This window comes from Dendropsophus ebraccatus, chromosome 1, assembly GCF_027789765.1.
Source record: "Dendropsophus ebraccatus isolate aDenEbr1 chromosome 1, aDenEbr1.pat, whole genome shotgun sequence".
NCBI lineage: Eukaryota > Metazoa > Chordata > Amphibia > Anura > Hylidae > Dendropsophus > Dendropsophus ebraccatus.
Window position 1 is genome coordinate 164,253,129 of NC_091454.1, and position 22,757 is coordinate 164,275,885.

The 22,757-nt window shown below is 44.3% G+C and overlaps 1 protein-coding gene across 4 annotated transcripts in view; it reads left to right on the plus strand.

Annotated features, from left to right (window-relative positions):
• Positions 1-22,757, plus strand: part of PDE8A (phosphodiesterase 8A) — a 189,145-nt gene that overhangs the window by 130,937 nt on the left and 35,451 nt on the right. For 3 of the 4 annotated variants that reach the window (XM_069983555.1, XM_069983537.1, XM_069983546.1), the window contains 4 exons: positions 4,099-4,155; positions 10,064-10,254; positions 16,407-16,463; positions 20,947-21,004. In XM_069983555.1, the coding sequence (XP_069839656.1) occupies positions 4,099-4,155; positions 10,064-10,254; positions 16,407-16,463; positions 20,947-21,004 (363 nt within the window). The remainder of the gene's footprint in view (positions 1-4,098; positions 4,156-10,063; positions 10,255-16,406; positions 16,464-20,946; positions 21,005-22,757) is intronic. The other variant, XM_069983564.1, reaches the window with a different exon arrangement.

Below are 22,757 nucleotides of genomic sequence, written 5' to 3' on the forward strand. Positions count from 1 at the left end.
GTTAATGATTGTAGTTGCTTTTCACATTTCCAGGAAATACAATCTTGTCTGCCAGAATACTCTTAAACACTGTAAATGATGTCTAAAGAAGACTAGACAAAGCTATCATCAGCTCGAGTTTTTCTGGAGCCAAGGTTGAGTACAGATGATAAATGTTCACTTACTGGACACAGTAACAAACCTTGTGCCAGCAGCTGGTGTAAAGTTGTTTGCTTGTTTTTGTTTTTTATACCCATATTGGTAGATGCATCTATGTATTTGCTGTTTTACTAATATGGATGTTTATACTTTGTTAAAAGGGTACAGTATTTCACTCACACATTACTTTTGATATGTTGCTGCCCATGGTAAGACTAACAATTCATTCCATATTTGTTGTTATCAATTCAGGATCCTTCCCCCAGTTCTGAGCTGCTGCTTTCTGCTGAAGACACAAACATCTGTGTGTGTGATCTGTTCTCTCTGTCTCCCCCTCCTCCCCCCACCCTTCTGGGACAGCTGATGTAAACAAGTCCCTGGCAGGCTTTATCTGCAACGGTGTAGCTTTTTTGTAATGCCAGGAGGATGAATCACAGTTAGTTCATCAGCAGCTTTACCTCAGAATAAGCCTCACAGCATTACAAAGAAGCTACAGTGTTGCAGATAAAGCCTGCCAGGGACTTTATTTTACATCAGCCATCTCAGAAGAGGGGGGGGGGAGGAGACAGAGAGAAAATTTCACACAGATTTTCATGTCTTCAGCAGAAAACAGCAGCTGAGAACTGGGGGAAGGAGACTGAATAGATAAAAAGTACGGAAGAAATTGTTAGTCTCCCCATGGGCAGCAGCATATCAAAAGTTATGTTTAAGTGGAATAGCCCTTTAAGGTTAGAATAAGAATATTGGTCTCACCAACATAATGGACAGACCTCAGCAGCTTGGTAGCAAATGTACTTTAGGGATGTTACTTTTTTGATATTGAAGGGAATCTTGTGATTGACAGCTGTCTCTGTATACAGACTAGCAGAGATGAAAATGAATATGTTAAACGACACACAGATACTTTTATACCAAAACTATATATCTGTCTGCTCAGCATAGGAGATAGCATGAGATAGGCTCATAGTAAAGTTCATCTTCTCAGGCTACCAAATATTAACTCCTGAACCGTCTCATCAGTTCCCATAATGTGGTTCTTTTCTGAGGGCTTATCTACAATTCTTAGTCTATGGACAGTTGTAGTGTTGGGTTTTTTATTTTTTTATTTCAGTGAGCCTATTTTAGCTTCACATACAGAAAATCTTGTGTTTTATAAAGATGGAAATAGATCCTTGAAGAGACTAGACAAGATATCTTCACTTAAGAATGATACAGAAATATTCACAAAAATAGGCAAAAATTTATTATTGTTCAAAGTAGTTGAAATGTGTTGGTGTAATGTGCCTATCAAGCGTATCACGTAATGCTTTATAGGAAGAGTGAAGAATATTGTCATTTTCCCTAAATCTCTGAATTTTTCATATTTGCATTTACCATATGCACAGTCAAATCACAATATTACGACCACCAGCTAATATCTCAAGAAACTACCATGTGTAGCACAGACAGCAGCGAGAGAGCTGGGGGTGGCTCAGTAAGGTCCTGCCCCTATTCCACGAGTCGTTTGGAGGAGCAAACGAGCGCTATTAGCGCTCGTTTGCTCCTCGTTCCCCGCTCGCTGCCGCCGCTATTCAACGCGGCTGCAGCGAGCGGGTGAGTGTGGGAGGGGGCGGCGGGGAGCTGCGGGGGGGCTGCCCGGGGGATCGCTGATCGTCCGGGCAGCCCATAGGATATAGCAGCGTCTGCTGCCGATGCTCCTATTCAACGGAGCGACGGCAGCAGATCGCTGCTATATCAGTCGCTTGTTTTTCAACATGTTGAAAAACAAGCGACTGCAACGATCAGCCGACATGAACGATGTCGGCTGATCGTTGCACTCTATTCCACGGGACGAATATCGTTCGTAGCGGCCGATATCGGCCGAATACGAACGATATTGCTCCTTTAAACGACCCGTGGAATAGGGGCTTAAGTTGTCACAGGTATCTGGAGCCATGTGGAGCATCCCAGAGCTGCTGGAGTGGGCATGGGGGAGAATCCATAGGACGAACATGGGAAATACTAAAAGAGCACATTAGATGGAGCAGGTGGTCCTTCTCTGCTGACACTTTTCTATGTGTCTGTGGTCCCACAGATGCTCAGTTGGGTTCAGGTCTTGTGAATTGGGGGCCTGGCTAGTACATGGAAGCCTTGGTCATGGGCTTGCTCTTCCAACCAATGTCTGTGTGACATGTTGCATTGTGGAAATGGCCCTCCCACCCCTGGGAAACCCCACCCCAATCAACACATATGGGTGTATGTGATCTGCACAGATGGATTCACACCCAGATCAGAAAATGCCATTAAAAGATGTATGCCACCACCAGCAGCAATGGTTGCAGGGTGGCTGCCTGAAATTTCTTATCTTACATGTCAAACTCCATCTGTTCCGTCAGATGAAAAACATGATTAATGGGGGAAGGCGACCCTTAGCCAGTCAGCAGAGGTCCAATTTCAATATATACTGTAGTGAGAATGGAAGACATCCTGCCAGTGCCACCTCATTGGCAGAGCTGCAGTGACCCACATGTAGTAGAGTTCAGTGAACTGCTTTGAACACTCATCTGGAAGCCTCCTGGTTCATTTTGGCTGTGAGCTGCTCCAGTGTAGTGTGTTGGTGCCCTAACGCATCTTTGTAGCCCATGTTCACGTCTCACAACAATGGCATATGGTGCTCCTCATCACTTATTTGCAGTGGTGCCCTTTGTCCACTCACCATACTTCTTGTCTACAGCAGCACATGAACAGTTCACGAACGGTGTAGTTTTAGAATTACCGTCACCCTTGGCCGTAAGCCAATTATTCCTGATTACGATTGATAAAGTCCTGTATTTTACGGACGCTATGGATGGGGAAGCCCTGTAGTAGAGTGTTTCCCCATCCGGCACCATGTATGACTATCATGCCGGTAGCTGGGAAACTGTTAAAGTCTCTGCGGCACTGTAATGACAGGGCCACATGGCTTCCCCATCCGTGATATGCAGAACGTGGGAATAAGCTGTATGACAGCTACCAAGGATATGTGTGCAGACAGTCTATCACACACCTTACATACCCACCAAGTCAGATCACTACACATAACTTCCTACATGAGCTCAGGCCTGCTAGGAAGTGGTCATAGTACTGGAACTCAACTGTTTATGAGCAAGTAAAGGTCCCATTTCATTGCTCACAATGTGACAATAAACAAAAATACTGAGATACATTTCTGTTTTATTACATTAGCAGTTTTATTGCAGTACTTTCGCGGTTCTGCAGGGTTTTCACTAAAATTATGCAGTATTGTAAAATCACAGCAGCAGTACTGCAATAAAACTGCAATGTGTGAACACAGCCTAAGAGTGCGTTCACACGTACAGGATCTGCAGCAGATTTGATGGCGCAGATTTGAAGTTGCAGATTCAATGCAAAGTAACTGCTGCTGCAGATTCAAATCTGTGCCATCAAATCTGCTGCAGATCCTGTACATGTGAACGCTCCCTCAAGGTGTATTCTGTTTATTTACCTTTATTGCTTGAATATGAAATATTTCCTTTACTTCTTATTGGTGGTAATAGAAACAGCCAAGCAAATGTCCCCAGCTATTATGGTTCATTCACACATACAGGATCCGCAGCAGATTTGATGCTGTGTTCGGTTTTTTAGATCAGATCTGCTGAGGATCTGCTGAGGATCCGCAGCAGAAAATCAGCTGTAATACGGTGTGTGTGAACCCTTAGACTTTTATGTTTTATGTTATGTATATGCAGTAAATATCTTATTGGAATACTCTTAATTATAGCTCTGTATATATGACAATAAGAGGGTCTAAACTGCAAGGTACACAATGTAGCCTTTGCCTCAGCTGTTTTCTTTGTGCATACTAATGTGCATTTTTTCTGTCACTTGTTTTTTTTTGTTTATTTTTTGTTTTTTGTAATATATACTGTTGGTTTTAATGGATCTGGAGTATAAAACTAATGTGCATTGTTTTTTTCATAGGCAGCTGTAACAGAGGTGCAGTTTGGTCCGATGAGACTCCACCAAGATCAACTTCAGGTATTGTTATGTGAAGATCGGTAGAGTGTATTTTTAACATCACTGGTATTTTTGTATAAACAAATCAAAAGCTATACTGAGGAACACACCAGAGGAGTATTTTCTTTATTACTGTTTCCCCTCCACAATATTGTATCATGAAAATGCTATATTAGTTTAGTTCTCCTAAACCTATTTTAGACATGTAAAAATAATACTTTGTCTAATAGCAAAATTTTTTTAAAAAAATACATAAAAAAAAACAATGAATAGTCATCTCTTAAATCCTCCACCGCTCTAATGACAATGCTTCAGTGGTCCTTTGCCACAGCACTGATGCCAGTAACAGGGACAGGCTGCACGTACTGCCAGGGACAGGCTGCACGCACTGCCAGGGACAGGCTGCACGCACTGCCAGGGACAGGCTGCACGTACTGCCAGGGACAGGCTGCACGTACTGCCAGGGACAGGCTGCACGTACTGCCAGGGACAGGCTGCACGTACTGCCAGGGACAGGCTGCACGTACTGCCAGGGACAGGCTGCACGTACTGCCAGGGACAGGCTGCACGTACTGCCAGGGACAGGCTGCACGTACTGCCAGGGACAGGCTCCTAAGATCTAAACAGAGCACCACAGGAGCGTGGCACCGGAGCTGTGAGGGATTTACAAGGTGTATTTAATTTAGTTCTGACAGTAATATGATCATTGGATGCCCTCTTGGTATCAAATGTATTATAATAAAATATCTGAAAATACATAATCAAATATGCTGAAGTTATAATATTAATGACATTTTCAAGATAACACACTACTACAACAACAGAAAAAAAATGTTATTGCCTAGCAGGCATTCCACATAGCAGACCTGAGGTCCACTGTCTACTATGGCAACTTGTCTCAGGACTGCAACATCTAAAGGGTTTAAAGGGAACCAATCACCTCAAAAACGCATATATTTTTTAAATGTGCTGTTAGAGCATACAGCACACTTTCCATATATGTTTCTATATACTCCCTGCCTCCCCCGTGTAATCCATGACGTAACTTTATAAAACTGGCGCCCGGTATGCAAATTACCTCAGGTAGTCACCTGGGCGGTGTTCGGCTAGTCAGTCCGGGTCCCCTGGGCGTTCTTCGGCGGTAATCACGTCCCTCTGGGCGTGATTCAAATCACCCAGTAGCTCCGACGTCACTCGGGAGCGCGCCGTGCACAACGTCGGCGTGCCTAGGTTCTTATGCCGCCGTGCATGCGCAGTACAACCGCTCCCATTCAGGCTGTACTGCGCCTGTGCAGAATAGCCTCGAACTCAGTGCGAGCCAGAGTTCGAGGCTATTCTGCACAGGCGCAGTACAGACGTCGGAGCTACTGGGTGATTTGAATCACGCCCAGAGGGGCGTGATTACCGCCGAAGAACGCCCAGGGGACACGGACTGACTGTGACTACCATCTAGCCGAACACCGCCCAGGTGACTACCTGATGTAATTTGCATACCGGGTGCCAGTTTTATAAAGTTACTTTATGGATTACACGGGGGAGGCAGGGAGTATATAGAAACATGTATGGAAAGTGTGCTGTGTGCTCTAACAGCACATTTAAAAAGCTATATATGCATTTTTGAGGTGATTGGTTCCCTTTAAGGTCCAGATTAAAGAAATGCTTCTAGATCAAGATGAGAGTATTAGTTGTGCCAAAAGAGTTAAAATACATAACAAATGTCATGTCATGGCAAAAAAAAAAAAAAAAAAAAAGTGTGTGTGCGTGTGTTTATATATATATATATATATATATATATATATATATATATATATATATATATATATATATCCCTGTTGTGAAATTTCCTATTTAACCCGGGTGCATTCACATGTACAGGATCTTCAGCAGATTTGATGCTGTGTTCAGTTTTGCAGACCAAATCTGCTGCGGATTGGCATCATCAAATCCTTTTCTATACGGTATGTGTGAAGCTACCATAAAGATAGAAATGCCATTTTAAGGCTATGTCACACATTGTATTTTTATCCAAAATCAGGAGTGGAACCAAAAGAGAGGAAAACTTCAATGGAAAGATCTGTACAGTTTCTGTGTTTTCAATCCACTCTTGGTTTTGGTTGACAAAACTCTGACCAAAATAGTGAGTGAAATACTATGTGTGAACATAGCCTATTAGTCATATGTTGATGCCTATGTTCTCTGCTTTGTAACAAGTTAATGTTTTGTTTGTTGTTTTTTTATCACTATGGCAGCATGAATATTATAGCATGCTGTGCAATTTTATCCTGTTAAAAAAGAAAAAGTAACATGATGAACCTATTATGAGTCAATAGGATCTGTTGCCAAATGGATCATACCAGATCCGTCAGGTCTGCCACAGCTCCTTTAAAAACTAAAGTTATGACATGAATGTAAATGGAGCCTTAAAATGTTACTGTCATTTAAAAGAATAAGAGTATGACGTGGCTCCCTTAGAATGAATGGAGCCGCGTCATACAGGGGAGGGAATTCCCTCCCACTGGGGGCGGCCCGGCCCGCCTCCATTGCTTGACCACCGGCTGGTTCCAGTGCATAGAACGGCGCAGTGCACGGGAACAGGGCCTCGGTCCGATAAACGGACTGCAGCACCGGCTTTCCCGTGCCGGCGCCGTTCCATCAGTGGGTTTAGGTTAAAGAGGATGTACCAGGGGGTACATCCTCTTTAAACTAGATGAAGATAATATCTGAAGAAAGGCTACCCGTGACCCACCTATATGTGAAACGGTCACGTGCAATTCACATTCCTTCTGATACTGTTAGGGCCAATTCACATGGAGTAAAACTGACAGAATTCCGTGGTGGAACTCTCCCCGCCTCAGAATCCCGCCAGCCTCCCTGTCATACAGGCAGTCTATGGGAGGGCTTCCACGCCTCCTCTCTCCGCTTGGAAGAATTGACATGTCAGTTCTTCCGCGCGGAGAGAGGAGATGTGAGCCCTCCCATAGACTGTCTGTATGACACGGAGGCTGGCGGGATTCCGCGGCAGAGAGTTCCACCATGGAATTCTGTCAGTTTTACTCTGTGTGAACTGGCTCTTAGATAGCAAAGAGACACATGGTACCTTTCATATATCTGCCACTGATTCCATAACATAATTTCATTCTCTGGTCAAAGTGAGCCCTGCTTCCACATCTTGTAATTTGTCGGCACAGTGCAGGGCTGATATTTGGAGGCAGGGCTGAGAGGTGTAAGCTGTAAATCCGGCAGGGACTGGATAAAAACTGGGAGTAAGAAGGCAGGAGAATAAAGGCCGTCTTCTACGTTATGGATGCACAGACAGGAAAAGCATATGTAAAATGCAAAAATGTAAAAATTATGAATTAAGCGGACCCAGAGTCCGCGCCCCCTCCACACCTGCTCCCTGGCGTACCAGGTGGAAAATGGCCAGATGCAAATATTTATTCGCAAAACGGCCATTTGCGAATACATTTATTTGCATCTGGCCATTGTCCCCCATAGTGTTTCCATCAGTCTTTTGGTCTTTTTTCAACCACAGTCAGAAATGGAACTGACAGGACAAAATTTGAATGAGAAGATCTGCACAGTTTTGTGTTTTCAACGCACCATTGGTTTTGGTTGAAAAACTGACCAAAAGACAGATGGAAATACTATGTGGGATATATAGCCTCATAGAATTTTTTTTTTTTTTTGCCTAGAATCTTTACTACATAGAGATGATACAAAGTACCTACAGCAAAATAGTATGGAACTGTAAGTAGGGAATTTGTATGAAAGAGCACACCCTGAGCTAGCAGTAAGTTACTCTAAAGTTTCACAGCTTTGCAGGAGGCTACACCTACTTTTATGTCCACTTTACATCAAGTTCCACCCACTTGCCAAGTGCAGTGTAAAAATTGACAAATTTTAGGGCAGGACAGTGGACTAGTTTGGCCTGACAAAGTGATATATTTCCTCTTATGTATGCTGTGCATTAGCCCTAAGAGTAAGACATCCAGACATGCCTGTTTAAAAAAAAACACTTGTATTACTCCTAAAATAACAATTGTTGATTATTTTGTTATAGAAACAATCTTATGTTAATCCTCTTGGAAAAGTGTAAATAAATGATGAATTTACTATCACCATTCCGCTTGTCATTGGGATGTGCCTTCTTCCAATGTGATTTTGTCCATTTAGTGCTGCTTGTTTAAGATTGTGTAGTGGCTAGAGATGAGGGAACCTTGGGCACTCTCGGGTTTGTTTGAACCCAAACTCTCGGGATTTGATTACCGATAGTTGAAAGAGTTAGATGCGGTCCTATAGCTGCCTGGAAAACATGAATACAGCCATAGCCTGTATTCATGTTTTCCAAGATTCCCTTAAAGTGACTCTGTACCCACAATCTGCCCCCCCCCCCCCCAACCGCTTGTACCTTCTTATAGCTTAGATCTGTCCTGGGGTCCGTTCGGCAGGTGATGCAGTTATTGTCTTAAAAAACAACAACTTGTAATCTTGCAGCCCTGTGTCAAATTGGTGTGGCCTAGACTGTCTATGCCCTAGGCTTGCACCACCTATCCATCCCTCCTCCCCGCCCTCTTTACCATTAGGAATGCCCCTGGGCAGAACTTCATATATTCCTCACTTGTCTGAACACTGCACAGGTGCCTTAATGATCCAACACATGTGCAGTGTTCAGACTGGTGATGATTAGGAGAATACCTGCCTGGCGCATTCCTAATGTTGAAGAGGGTAAGGAGGAGGGACAGAGGGGCGGTGCAGGCCTAATGCACAGACACTCTAGGCCATGCCAATTTGACACAGGGCTGCAAGCTTAAAAGTTGTTTTTTAGGACAATAACTGCATCACCTGCCGAAAGGACCCCAGGACACATCTTGGATTAAAAGCAGCTATCTGATGGTTTAAGTGGTTTGGGGTGGGCAGATTGTGGGTACAGAGTCGCTTTAAGCTGCATCCAACTTCTTCAGCCACTGGTAATGAGTTTGGGTTCGGATAAACCCAAGCGTGTTTAAGGTTCCCTCAACTCTAGTAGTGATACACCATGTTGACAAGGGTAATGATAACACAGGCCAGCAGGTGTACATCATGATAAATCAGGTGCTGGAGACCACACCTTCTTGTCGCCTTGCCGCACCCCCCTTTCAGCCTATCATGCGAGCAGAACACACTCCAAAATGTGCAAAAATGTGTGCCTTTTTCCTGGCATACACGAGACATAATCTTGATAAATTCACCCTCTGTGTGTTTTGGTTGTTTTGTGTCCATAAAACTGTATCAGAACAGTGAACCCGAATCCTCAAATTATTACGCGTGGGCAGACGAACCTAAGCGTGCTTGAGGCTCGCTCATCTGTATGCCACATATATTGGCGCTAAATCTAGCGCCGGCAGTTTTTGGGCTACAGCTTTTGCTACCACTGGAAAAAAGAATCCCTACACAACTGGCCTTTGATCCGGTATATGAATACCGGTGGCTGAAAGAGTTGGATGCAGCCCTTAGGGAGTCCGGGAAAACATAGATACAGACAGCCACCGGTATTTAAATGCCAAGCGATCAAACTCGTCTTCTCTAGTCCCTCCAAGCTAAAATTGATAATACTCAATTTAAAAGCCTGGCTACCTCCTTCAAACATAACTTCCTTTACTAACGCCATCTCCCCAGTATTTTGCTCTAAGAAAGGGAAGGAAACAGTTCATCAGGCTGGCTCAGAGAATTACAATATCTGTTACTGTAATATATGGTTTTAATAACGCACAGTGGATTCGGGAAATCATTATCTGTGGTTTTGTGTCAAAACATCATAAGGCGTATAAAAAAAATAATTGTTTTGCTTTGAAATCAATTATTCAGCAGCTGAAAATATTAGTTCCATTTAACACTAGTAAAACATTTTAAGGCGCCCTTTCTTCTTTCTTGTTTCTATTCTGCTAATTAGGTACTTTTAGTATTTGCCAAAGAAGATAGCCAGAGTAATGGATTCTGTTGTGCATGTGAAAAAGCGGGCTTTAAGTCTAACATTGCCAAGACACCAGAATCTGCTTTGGAAAGCTTTTTAGATAAACATCATGAAATTATTATTATCGATCATCGACAGTCGCGATGTTTCGATGCAGAAGCTCTATGCAGGTAAGCATTGCTTTTTTTCAATACTACTCATATTCAGGACAAAGTGACCGGAAATTCTGTAACTGATACATTCATTGTAAAGTGTGTGTGTGTTGGGGGGGGGGGGGATTTCACAGTTAGATAGATAGATAGATAGAAAAACATGTTATAAGTTCTTATTCCAAAATTCCACTTCTTTAGTGTGAGTAAAGGTTATCATCTTGGACCTACTACTACTAGTACCTGCTAATTTTAGTTTGTGTATGTGGTTGGCAAGCATGTAACTACCTGCAGATACAGGCAGGGCCGTATTAACAGCTGCTGCTGCCCTAGGCACTAAACTTGAGGATGCCCCACCACAGGATTGGTAGGTAATAGTTCCAGGTAGGGCTGGGCGATATGGCCAAAAAATAAAATCTCGATTTTTTTAAAAATTTTGGACGATTCTCGATTTAAATCTCGATTTTTTTGTTTTTGCTAAATAAATAGGACATTTTTCTCCCTGCAGCATCAGATACGATTTTATTGACGTTTGAGACAACTATATTGTTTCCCAGTGTAACAGTGCTCCTCCTGTGCCCCCATGTAGTAGACAAACACATTGTGTGCCCCATATAAGTAGTTTTCCCAAATATGTGCCCTATGTACTCTGTGCCCCCATATAGTATAGGCGATCTTCTTTGTGCCTTCATCTAGGTAGGGAGTAGTAGTGAGGGTATAGTGGATAAGGGGTGTAATAGTACAGGTAAAGATGAGGAGTGTGGTAGTAGTACAGGTATAGATGATGGGTGTAGTAGTACTACTGAGGGGGTATGGGGTGGACTGGGGGTCACTGAGTGGGTATGGGGCAGGCTGGGGGTCACTGAGGGGTATGAGGCAGGCTGGGGGTCACTGAGGGGTATGAAGCAGGCTAAGGGTCACTGAGGGGTATGGGGCAGGCTGGGGGTCACTGAGGGGTATGAGGCAGGCTGGGGGTCACTGAGGGGTATGAGGCAGGCTGGGGGTCACTGAGGGGTATGGGGCAGGCTGGGGGTCACTGAGGGGTATGGGGCAGGCTGGGGGTCACTGAGGGGTATGAGGCAGGCTGGGGGTCACTGAGGGGTATGGGGCAGGCTGGGGGTCACTGAGGGGTATGGGGCAGCTGAGGGGACACTGAGGGGTATGGGGCAGGCTGGGGGTCACTGAGGGGTATGAGGCAGGCTGGGGGTCACTGAGGGGTATGAGGCAGGCTGGGGGTCACTGAGGGGTATGAGGCAGGCTGGGGGTCACTGAGGGGTATGAGGCAGGCTGGGGGTCACTGAGGGGTATGGGGCAGGCTGGGGGTCACTGAGGGGTATGGGGCAGCTGAGGGGACACTGAGGGGTATGGGGCAGGCTGGGGGTCACTGAGGGGTATGAGGCAGGCTGGGGGTCACTGAGGGGTATGGGGCAGGCTGGGGGTCACTGAGGGGTATGGGGCAGGCTGGGGGTCACTGAGGGGTATGGGGCAGGCTGGGGGTCACTGAGGGGTATGGGGCAGGCTGGGGGTCACTGAGGGATATGAAGCCGGCTGGGGGTCACTCAGGGGTATGGGGCAGCTGAGGGGACACTGAGGGGGTATGGGGCAGCTGAGGGGGTATGGGGCAGCTGAGGGGACACTGAGGGGGTATGGGGCAGCTGAGGGGACACTGAGGGGGTATGGGGCAGCTGAGGGGACACTGAGGGGGTATGGGGCAGCTGAGGGGACACTGAGGGGGTATGGGGCAGCTGAGGGGGACTAGGCAGGCGTGGTAAAGTGTCAGGACTGCGCGGGGAGGTGCAGGGCCGGCAGTCAGGAGAGATGTGGTACCGGCGGATCCAGCCTCTTCACAGAGCCGCGGCTGACCTCTCCCGCCCCTTACACGTTAGTGCCGCGCTGAGCTGCGTCCCGCTCTCTTCCTGTCACACGTGCAGGTCCTGTTCTGTGGAGGAGGCGGCAGGGATCGCAGCAGAAGGAGAGAACGTCGCTGCGGGTCCTGGAGCTGTACAGCGGGCAGCGACGTTCTCTCCTTCTGCTGCGATCCCTGCCGCCTCCTCCACAGAACAGGACCTGCACGTGTGACAGGAAGAGAGCGGGACGCAGCTCAGCGCGGCACTAACGTGTAAGGGGCGGGAGAGGTCAGCCGCGGCTCTGTGAAGAGGCTGGAGCCGCCGATACCACATCTCTCCTGACCGCCGGCCCTGCACCTCACCGCGCCGTCCTGCAACTCTCTCCGGACCCGACACTTTACCGCGCCGCCCGCAATGATTTTTTGTGAAAATCGAATTTACGATTTTCACAAAAAATCAAATCGATTCTAACTGTCTGGGCGATTAATCGAATTAATTCGATTAATCGCCCAGCCCTAGTTCCAGGTGTCACATTTTATACCGCAACACCAGTCTCCCTCACTCTACTCTGCAATCGCGCCTGTGCCCCCCCCCCCCCCCCCCAAAAAAAAAAAAAAAAAAAAAACACGTCGGAGAGGGAAGTGAAAGACTACAAAAAAAAAGTTGTTTTCTTCCCCCTGCTTCCTGGTGCTGCCCCCCTGCAAAGTGCTGCCCTAGGCACCAAACCACGGGTGCCTTGTGGTAAATACGGCCCTGGATACAGGCACTGTATTTCAGCTTATGCAATTTAGGTTAAAGGGAACCTGTCACCCCCCCGTGCCGGGGTGACAGGCTCCCGACTCCCCGTTAGAGCCCCCTATACTCACATGATCCCGCCGGGTCCCGCTTCTGGAGATGGTCGGGTCACGGAGATCTCAGCCGCTGCAGCCCGGCGCGCGCGCTCCTCAGATGAGTCCAACGCTCATAGAGAATGACGGAGCGCTGGACTCTCCTGTCATTCTCTATGAGTGTTGGACTCATCTGAGGAGCGCGAGCGCCGGGCTTGGGGTGCCGATATCTCAGTGATCCGACCATCTCCAGAAGCGGGACCCGGCGGGATCACGTGAGTATAGGGGGCTCTAACGGGGGGTCGGGAGCCTGTCACCCCGTCACCGGGGGTGACAGGTCCTCTTTAAGTATGTATTTGTCACGTTTTCTCCTAGCGCATTGTCATGTTATGATGTTACAGTAGGAGACGCTGGGTTAACAGGGATTTCTGGGCTTCTTTATCTATAATCATACCAGTTTTGTTGTCTTCAAGGTTTCCATAAAACAATTATGCCCCAGAAGGTGGTATTACCCCAGACAGTGATTTGCAGCCTGTAAAAGTGTTATATGGCTTTAGTGTCTAATAGATCTAAGACTATAACTGTGTTGATGTAATGAATAGAAATATGGATGGATAGAAATATTGTCACCATGACCAACATGTCACCTGTGACTTATCGGTATTATTGATGCAGCGAGAGACTGGGCCTTAATATTGGAATTAGACCTGTTGTAGCTATGGACATATAAAAATCAGAGCAAAAATATTTGGAATTTACTTTTATTAAAACATCTCATGTCTTCCAGTACTTATCAGCTGCTGTATGTCCTACAGGAGGCAGTGAATTCTTTCCAGTCTGGAGAGCAGGAGAGGTATTCTATGGGGATTTGCTACTGCTCTGCACAGTTCTGACATGGACAGAGGTGGCAGCAGAGTGCACTGTGTCAGGCTGAAAAGAATACACCGCTTCCTGCTGGATATACAGCAGCTAAGCACTAGAAGACTGGAGATTTTGTTGGAGTACCCCTTTAAAGCGGAACTCCAGGCAAAGTAAAAAAAAAAAACAGGGAGGGCAAGGGGTGGTGGAAACATAGTAATGAACTTACCCATCCCAATGCCCCCGCAGCATCAACCTCACAGTCAACCGCCACTCTCCTGGATCTCCCAATCTTGTGATGTCACGGCCCCACTCAGAAATGCCTGCTCAGCCAACCAGTTACTGAGGCGGGACACCTCTGCAGTCACTAACTGGCTGAGTGGGTACCTCCTGTGATGTCGTATTGATACAGGAACCCAGGGCAGCGGAGGCTGACAGTGAGTAGTGGCGCTGCTGGGGCATGGGGGAGGGGGGATGAGAGTAATACTTTATTATTATATTGCCACGACCCCCTGCCATCCCTGTTGTTTTTCTTTTTTTTTCACATTCACCCAAAACACTTCTTTGAAGGTAACCTGTCATCACATTCCAGCTGCCTGAACCACCAGTCATCAGGGTAGTCCTGGGTTGCTTCTGCTAGCCCTACAGCCATAATTGATTGATCTACTCAAACAGGGAAAGATCTATAAATCAAGGCAGGTGGGGCGTGGAGAAGCCGCCAGGGACCACTCCGATGACTTGTGGTTCAAGCAGCATCAGAGTGATGGTAGGTTCCTTTTAATGCATGTTTTGAGTGCAACTGTGTAATATAGAATCTAGTGCTTTCCACAATTGTTTCTAAAATCATACAGAATTTGACAAAGGATAAAACAACCCCAGAAGAAGCTACAGTATGTGCAAAATGTACATTGGGTTTGGGGGGAGCTGTCCTCCCCTGGTCTACACTTTGGTGGATTTGTCCTTTTGCTGCTTCTTTATAATTTTTTGGATTCTCCTCTTCCTGAGGACATCTGTGACAGCTTCACCCTCTGTGTCGGTATGTGACCAAATTCTTACAATTCTTATGTGATTTGACTTATTTTTTAAAAAAAAATTTTTAACTATACTTCAATAAATAGCAATTTTTATATTTCCTATATGTCTTTATGTTTTTGGTTCCAAAAGATAACAGTAGCAGCCATGTAGATTTTTTTATGGGTGCTTTGTTGGGGCACTGTGTAAATTCTCAGAATAATCCTGAGGATTGTATTGAGGGCAGTACGGAGCCATTTTCCCAGTATTGGCTATGACACCACTGAAAAGGCTGTGCTTGCCCATAATTGTATCATCTGTGAAAAGCCACAAATACAAAGAAATTAGTGTGACGATGTACAACGTAATGGGAGAAGTCATTTAAGGGAATCTAATGCAGTTACTGAAGAGTATTATTGGAAATGTTTGTTTCCATTTTCCTAAAAGTGATAAATCCTTAGTTTTCCCGTTAATAACAGATTCTGCCGGTGAGTTATTTAAATACACAGCTGTCAGTTCTCAGTGCTGTGCTGAGTAATACACTGATAAAGGTGGTTCCTCTCCTGGGCACAGTAATACACATGCACATTATTCTGTACTGTGGGCATGACTATCCTCGCTAGATGCAGGAAACCTTCTCATATCCTCTGTTCTGACCTGGCTGATGAGTTTACACATTGGAATGATGGTCTGTATGTCATATTAGGTTTATTACCTTTAGTCATTGTATTAATTGATAGTCAACTATATATATATATATATATATATATATATATATATATATATATATATATTTATTTGATGCCCGTTAACTTTACAAGCCCCTTCCATTTCTCTGAGTATGAGGCTTACACCCACAAATGAACAGTGTCTAGAGATTTGTTATTTACTTCTATAAAAAAAAATCTCAAGTCTTTCAGCACTTATCAACTGCTGTATGTCCTGTAGTAAGTGGTATTCTTTTCCAGACTAGAGAGCAGGAGAGGTTTTCTATGGGGATTTACTACTGATGTGGACAGTTCCTGACATAGACAGAGGTGGCAGCAGAGAGTACTGTGTCAGACTGCAAAGAATACACCACTTCCTGCATGACATACAGCAGTTGATAAGTACAGGGAGATTTAAGATTTTTAATAGAAGTAAATCACAAATCTCTGATACTTTCTGGCACCAGTTATTTGAACAGTTTTTCTTATGAACTACTCTTTTAAAGGGTACCTATAATTTTAAGAAACTTTTGACATCTGAACCTTTTGTTCTCAGAGAGATAAGTTGCATCCAGAGCAGTCTGGCTGCGGCTTCCCCTCCCCATTGAGAACATAGGACCACTTGACCGCGCCAAACATTCCTGTGTATGGGGAGGTAGGTGGAAGAGAAAACTGACGGCTGAAGAGTCGTTCTGCTGAAGTTGTATGGCCACCTTAAAACACTCAAGTTCTCTCTGCGTCATCAGTAACATTTATGTCAGGAAGAGAAATCTACTTCTACCTTGCATGTACGCCATCAGCGGGACGGCAGGAACAGACCGTGACAAGTTTATATTTATGAACGCAGCAAATTGAAATTCTCAGCTATAATAGCTCCTCAAGACTGTGTCGCTGACTATTTCTTTTCTTTGCTTATATTTAAGGTCCATCAGAGCTACCAAACATTCAGAAAACGCTGTCATTATTGCTGTAGTTAGAAGGTAAGTATTTGTATTATTTACATTATATTTTCCTCTCTATAATGTTCTTAAAGGACAACTCCGGCCAAAACTATTTTTTAATATGTTATTACTTACGGAAAGTTAGACAAATTTCTAATGTACATTAATTATGGGAAATGCACATATAGGGCTATTTCCCTTAATTTAGTAGATCAGGGAGACTTCAGATTCTCTAAAAAGAGATGACGTCACAAACTGGGGGTGTAATGAGTACCATTGACTACTATATATAGTGCGCCCCTGTTGGACACTCCATTGCAATTACAATGGATGTGTATGTACATGTAATACAATATACAGTGTTTTTGATTGAATACATTTATGGAATATTTTGGGGAGCAAGTGTCCTTGCTCCCCAAAGTATTCCATAAATGTAATCAATCAGTACATAACAGTAAGCACGCCGAACCGCCGCCCGCCCGCCGCTACCGAACCGCTGCTCTGGACTACACTCAACTACTACTCTCATCAGAGAGAGTAGTAGCTGGGTTCTATCGCTGCTGCCGCTGCTGCTGATGGGCGCAGGGGGAGCCCCTCCTTCTCCGGCCAAACTTTACTCTATGTGATCGCTGAATCCCCGCCGGCGCCGCTCTCCGATCACGCATGCCGGCCGGGGACACCAGGAAGCGGCGCCGGCGGGGATTCAGCGATCACATAGAGTAAAGTTTGGCTGGAGGAGGAGGAGGGGGGAGCGGAGGGGGATGATAGCTGCAGAGTGATGAGCGGCTCCCCCTGCGCCCATCAGCGGCGGTGGCGGCGATAGAACCCAGCTACTACTCTCTCTGATGAGAGTAGTAGTTGAGTGTAGTCCAGAGCGGCGGTTTGGCGGGCGTTCGGTAGCGGGGGGCGTTCGGTAGCGGCGGGCGTTCGGTGGCGGCAGCAGCGTGCTTACTGTTATGTACTGATTGATTACATTTATGGAATACTTTGGGGAGCAAGGACACTTGCTCCCCAAAGTATTCCATAAATGTATTCAATCAAAAACACTGTATACTGTATTACATGTACATACACATCCATTGTAATTTCAATGGAGTGTCCAACAGGGGCGCACTATATATAGAAGTCAATGGTACTCCTTGACTTCTATATATAGTGCGCCCCTGCAGGCAATCCATTGTAATTACACCCCCGGTTCGTGACGTCATCTCTTTTTAGAGAATCTGAAGTCTCCCTGATCTACTAAATTAAGGGAAATAGCCATATATGTGCATTTCCCATAATTAATGTACATTAGAAATTTGTCTAACTTTCTGTAAGTAATAACATATTAAATAGTTTTGGCCGGACTTCTCCTTTAAAGTTTTTTCTAATGTCAAAACACAAACTTTTTAGGGCCTTTACACAGGCCGATCATTAACTTACCCAATAATCGTCCCGTGTAAAAGGGCCAGCGATTAGCTGACGTTTGTGTAGCTTTAAAAATTATTGTTATCGGCCACTTATCTCTCTATCTAAACAGGAGATGTTTGGCAGATAAGCTGCATTTAAATGGCCACATGATCGATACAACAATCTTTTGTTTCAGCATTTGTAAAGGCACTGCAAATGAGCACCAATGAAGAGGGTTTTTTTTAAACAAAGAAAGGGTTAATTTATTGAATTTACTACTAACATTAAAACAGTTTTCAGAATCACTTGGATAGGTTTAAACTATGTCAGTATCTTTATGGTGTCCTATCTCAGGGTAGCATAAACTAGTGACGGAGAAGCTAAACAGAATGATGTATGACACTATTCTGTGCAGCTGATTCAGAGATATCCTCCTTAATAACATGGACAATAAGTAGTCTTCTCCATTATGTGCATGTGCCCAGTAGTCCTGGATATTCATGAGCACCAGCATGCTCTGCTCACCAGCCACTGGGGAACTTAGGCAATTTTCAAAAAGAAAGAAGACACAGAAAAGTTTTATACAGGCATCGAATGTGCAGAATCTAAGCTTGTGGATGGTGCTGAGAAATGCACATAAAGTAAAGCAGATGATAGTATCAATTAAGAAAGTTATTAGCACATAAAAAGAGACTGGTCAGATTTTAAAAATAGAGCAGGCGCAGGTAAGGGGGGACACAGAGGGAGAGGCAGGGTCACATGCTCCTCCATGCTTGCCCATCTTATGGACAAGATCAGTATTTAGCATACAGAGCACGACCACACAGCCTAACTGTGTCAGACTGAAAAGAATACTCCACTTCCTGCAGGACTTACAGCAGCTGATAAGTAATAGAGATTAGAAGTAAATTACAAATATCTGGCACTTTCTGGCACCAGTTGAAATTTTTTTATGCTGAACTACCCCTTTAATTTTACACTAGATAATATAATGTTTGATAGCTGAACATTCTGGTCTCATGAACCATACCTCAAATGTCTAAAGAAAACTTTGGAATGAATTGCATATGTTTTCCAGAGTAAGTAGAGTATAACATTATAGAATAATCACTCAGTGTTTACCACCATAGATAAAGTAAAAGCTTACTGATGCAGTCATCAAGGTGCTCTGTATGTGACTAGTAGTCCAGGTCCATAGAAAGATCCTTTAAGTTGCTCTCCCATATTGCCCGTTCCTGTGACGAAGAAGAGCTTTATTGCCTTGGCCAGTTGACAGTTCTTTGCTACTTGAGTTGCTTCAGGCTCTTAGACTACAGTAATTCTTCAATAATTTTCCATCATGACTTCCATCTTTTTTTTTTTTTTTTTGGCAACTCACTCGGCATAGGCAAAAAAAATCCTGGTTTGTAATAGTTCAGTACACATTGAGTTCTCATAAGATTATCATGAGATGTGGTTGTTTTTGTTGTTTTTTATATAGAAATACACTCCCTATGTGCAGAAAATATCCTACGAATCCTAAAGTAGTTGAAACAGCCTGAAGGTTTTATTTTCCTATTTTTATAAAGTGCAATCTTTATTAGGTAATATATTAAAGGGAACCTGTCACCCCCCCCCTCCCCCCCCCCGTGCCGGGGTGACAGGCTCCCGACCCCCCGTTAGAGCCCCCTATACTCACCTAGTCCCGCCGGGTCCCGCTTCTGGAGGTGGTCGGGTGATGAAGATCTCAGCCGCGGCAGCCCGGCGTGCGCGCTGAGAGATGAGTCCAACACCCATAGAGAATGACAGGAGAGTCCAGCGCTCCGTCATTCTCTATGGGTGTTGGACTCATCTCTCAGCGCGCGCGCCGGGCTGCAGCGGCTGAGATCTCCATCACCCGACCACCTCCAGAAGCGGGACCCGGCGGGATTAGGTGAGTATAGGGGGCTCTAATGGGGGGTCAGGAGTCTGTTACCCCGGCACGGGGGGGTGACAGGTTCCCTTTAAAGCTACATAAACAATAACAAATGCTTCAGCACATGGAGATCCAATAGCCAGCCTCTTATGGCCCTCCTAAAAGTATTATAATACTAATGCAACAACGCAAACCCTTCTGTACTCAGTACTGAACGTGCCAAAAAATATAATCAGCTTAGCAAAGTACATATTATTTTGCAGCATGAAGACTTGGCGAGCCCTGGACACAAGCTTCACCTATGGTTTATTTAGGAGAATGTGTGCACCCTTACTGGGGATCTCATCCTCATAACAACTATATATGTGTCAAAGAGTCCATTCAAATTAATGGGTACAATACTGTCTGACATTATTGTAGACAGTATTATACAGATGTGTCAAAGGGGCGTTAAAGTGGTTGTCCAACCAAAATGAACCTGTCCCCTATCCACAGGGTCTCCCCTTCGCGGATCTCCATATTGGGCCTCCTTCTTTATTATGAATACATCTGCGGGTACGGCACATGTCCCGTGGCTCTTTTCATTCCTATGGAGCTGCTGAAGAGAGACGAGTACAAAGCTCTGCTGTCCAGTGGCTGCATTGGAATTAATAGAGCCATGGGTCACGTGCCGTACCCGCAGCTGTATTCATAATAAAGAAGGCGGAGGCCCAATATGGAGATCGATAGGGAGTATGGAGATTGTCCCCCTGCAATCTCTTACTTGTCTCCTATCCTGTGGATAGGGGACAAGTTAATTTTAGGTGAACAACCTCTTTAAGGTTCTCTCTCCTTTTGTGGCAGTCTGTCACTCCATAAGCTCATATTTATTATACTGTGCTTGCTTTTTTATTGTTTTCTATGTAGACCCCTGTATATTTCTTATGTACAATACCCTGGAATTTTTTGGTAGTATAAAATAAATAATTTTTGCTCCATATAAGCGGTCCTTTACTTTTTATTTTCTGTACAAATATCTTCTGCTTCCGACTTCATCACTGAGCACCCATGAGCCAGGCCCCAGAGAGCATAAATATTACAGCCCAGTTGGAACTAGCCTGAGATACTATTGTTTACATGTTAAATGACATGTATTCAGCTCACAAGATTAATGGTGTTGGAACAGTGGCTATGTGGTAGATAATGCTTATTCTGCTAACGCTTTTCCTTTTTATTTTCCATGTCCTGCCATTGAAGACAAAGTGATCGAGATGAAACATCGATAATGCCTCTAATATCTGCTGGATTTACCAGGGTATGTGCAATAAGAATATTGGGCCGGAGAAGTTAGTCACTTTGGAAGGTTGAAAAGTTCATTGCTGTTTTGCCTTCAGCTTCCAAGTGCTGTCTATATTAAAGCAGTGGTTGACCTTTTGTGAACCTATACTTGTATATTATACTGATGCATTATAAGCAATCCTTAATATTCTTTTTTTACCTAAACACTCCATTTACAAAATGTAGTGTTGCAGTAACAGGAAAGTCATACTCTGGTCCTAGTAGAGTATAGGCAGATTTACAGATGCTAAGGGCTTGTATGATTCCCCCCTCAGACTTTTGTATTCTAATGAGGATTTTTTGGCTTATGTCGTACAGCACAGGTTACTGTTAGGCTGGGTTCACACTACGTTTTTGCAATCCGTTTTTTTCATCTCTTTTTTGCAAAAAACGGATGCATTTGTGTGCATCCGTTGTGATTAGTTTTTCCATTGACTTCCATTGAAAAAAAACGGATCCGTTTTTTTTAACGGACACAAAAGTAGGGTCAGCTACGTTTTTGTGTACGTTAAAAAAAAACGGATCCATTTTGATCCATTTTTTTTATAATGGAAGTCAATGGGAAAAAGGATGCACACAAATGCATACGTTTTTTTTCATCCGTTTTTTGCAAAAATGGGAAAAAATGTATTGTAAAAACGTATTGTGAACCCAGCCTTAGACAATATTGAAGAGGCTATTGTAAATGCTTTGTGTACACCTATTTTAGTTTACATGGCATGTGCAGGTTGTCTGTCATTTGGATTCTTATTTCCTTATTGATGTGGTTCCCCTGTTGCACACTTCATTTCTCATGATGTCTCTGGCTTTGCTGGACAGAAGGAGCAGATCTCCATCACTAGATTTGCTCTGCTCTGAGGCCTATCCAAATTTAGTGATAGATCAGTAACAGAATTTCTGTTCCCTGACTCCCTGTGCATCTCACAGAACACATTTGAGAATCTGCACATGGAAGAGGCAGGCAGTGTAAGTCAGGGTAGGTGTGTAAGTGCAGACTTGTAGGAACTCCCCTACTATATCACTGCACTCCTGGACTCTTAGATAAGGAAGAAATATCTTAAGCAGCACTCTGTGTTTCGGAGAGGATATGCAGGGGACATGCATGCATATCAAAACTTAACTTGATTCAAACTGAGAGTTATAAATTTATTGAAGGGGGAAGGCATAGAAGTAAAACAAACAGGACAACAAACAATAAAGCAGCAAAGACAAGGGAATAGGGAGGTTCTGTTAGAGATCCCTTGGTTGGTATTGGTAAAGTCTGTAGGAGTGGAGGGAAAGAGGAAGGGGAGAAAAAACAGATTAAGTTATCCATATTCTCTTCTTATCCGGTATGTTTACCATGGAGGCCACACAGCATCACAAACCTACAATTTGTTATTGAGTAATGCGGTAAGATGAAAAGTAATAAAAAAAAAAGGTCAGCTCACCATATGAATCTTTCCCACTGTGGGGCATGCTGTTTTTAACCTGCTTGATTTTTAAATGCCTCGGAAATAAAGAATTTTGATATCTTTACAATCCCATTGCTGGAGCTGTGATTATTTTATATAATGCAGTAAGATGTTCCATCAATCAGACTTCTTGAACCCTGGTGTAGAGCTCCCCTTGATAAGTGGGGGTGGGGGGCCTATGGCCCTCTGGCCCTCTGCGTCCACTTTCTGGTGATTAGGCCTCCGGCTGCAGTCAAGATATGTAATTTTTTTCCATCTTTATTAAATTTCCATATC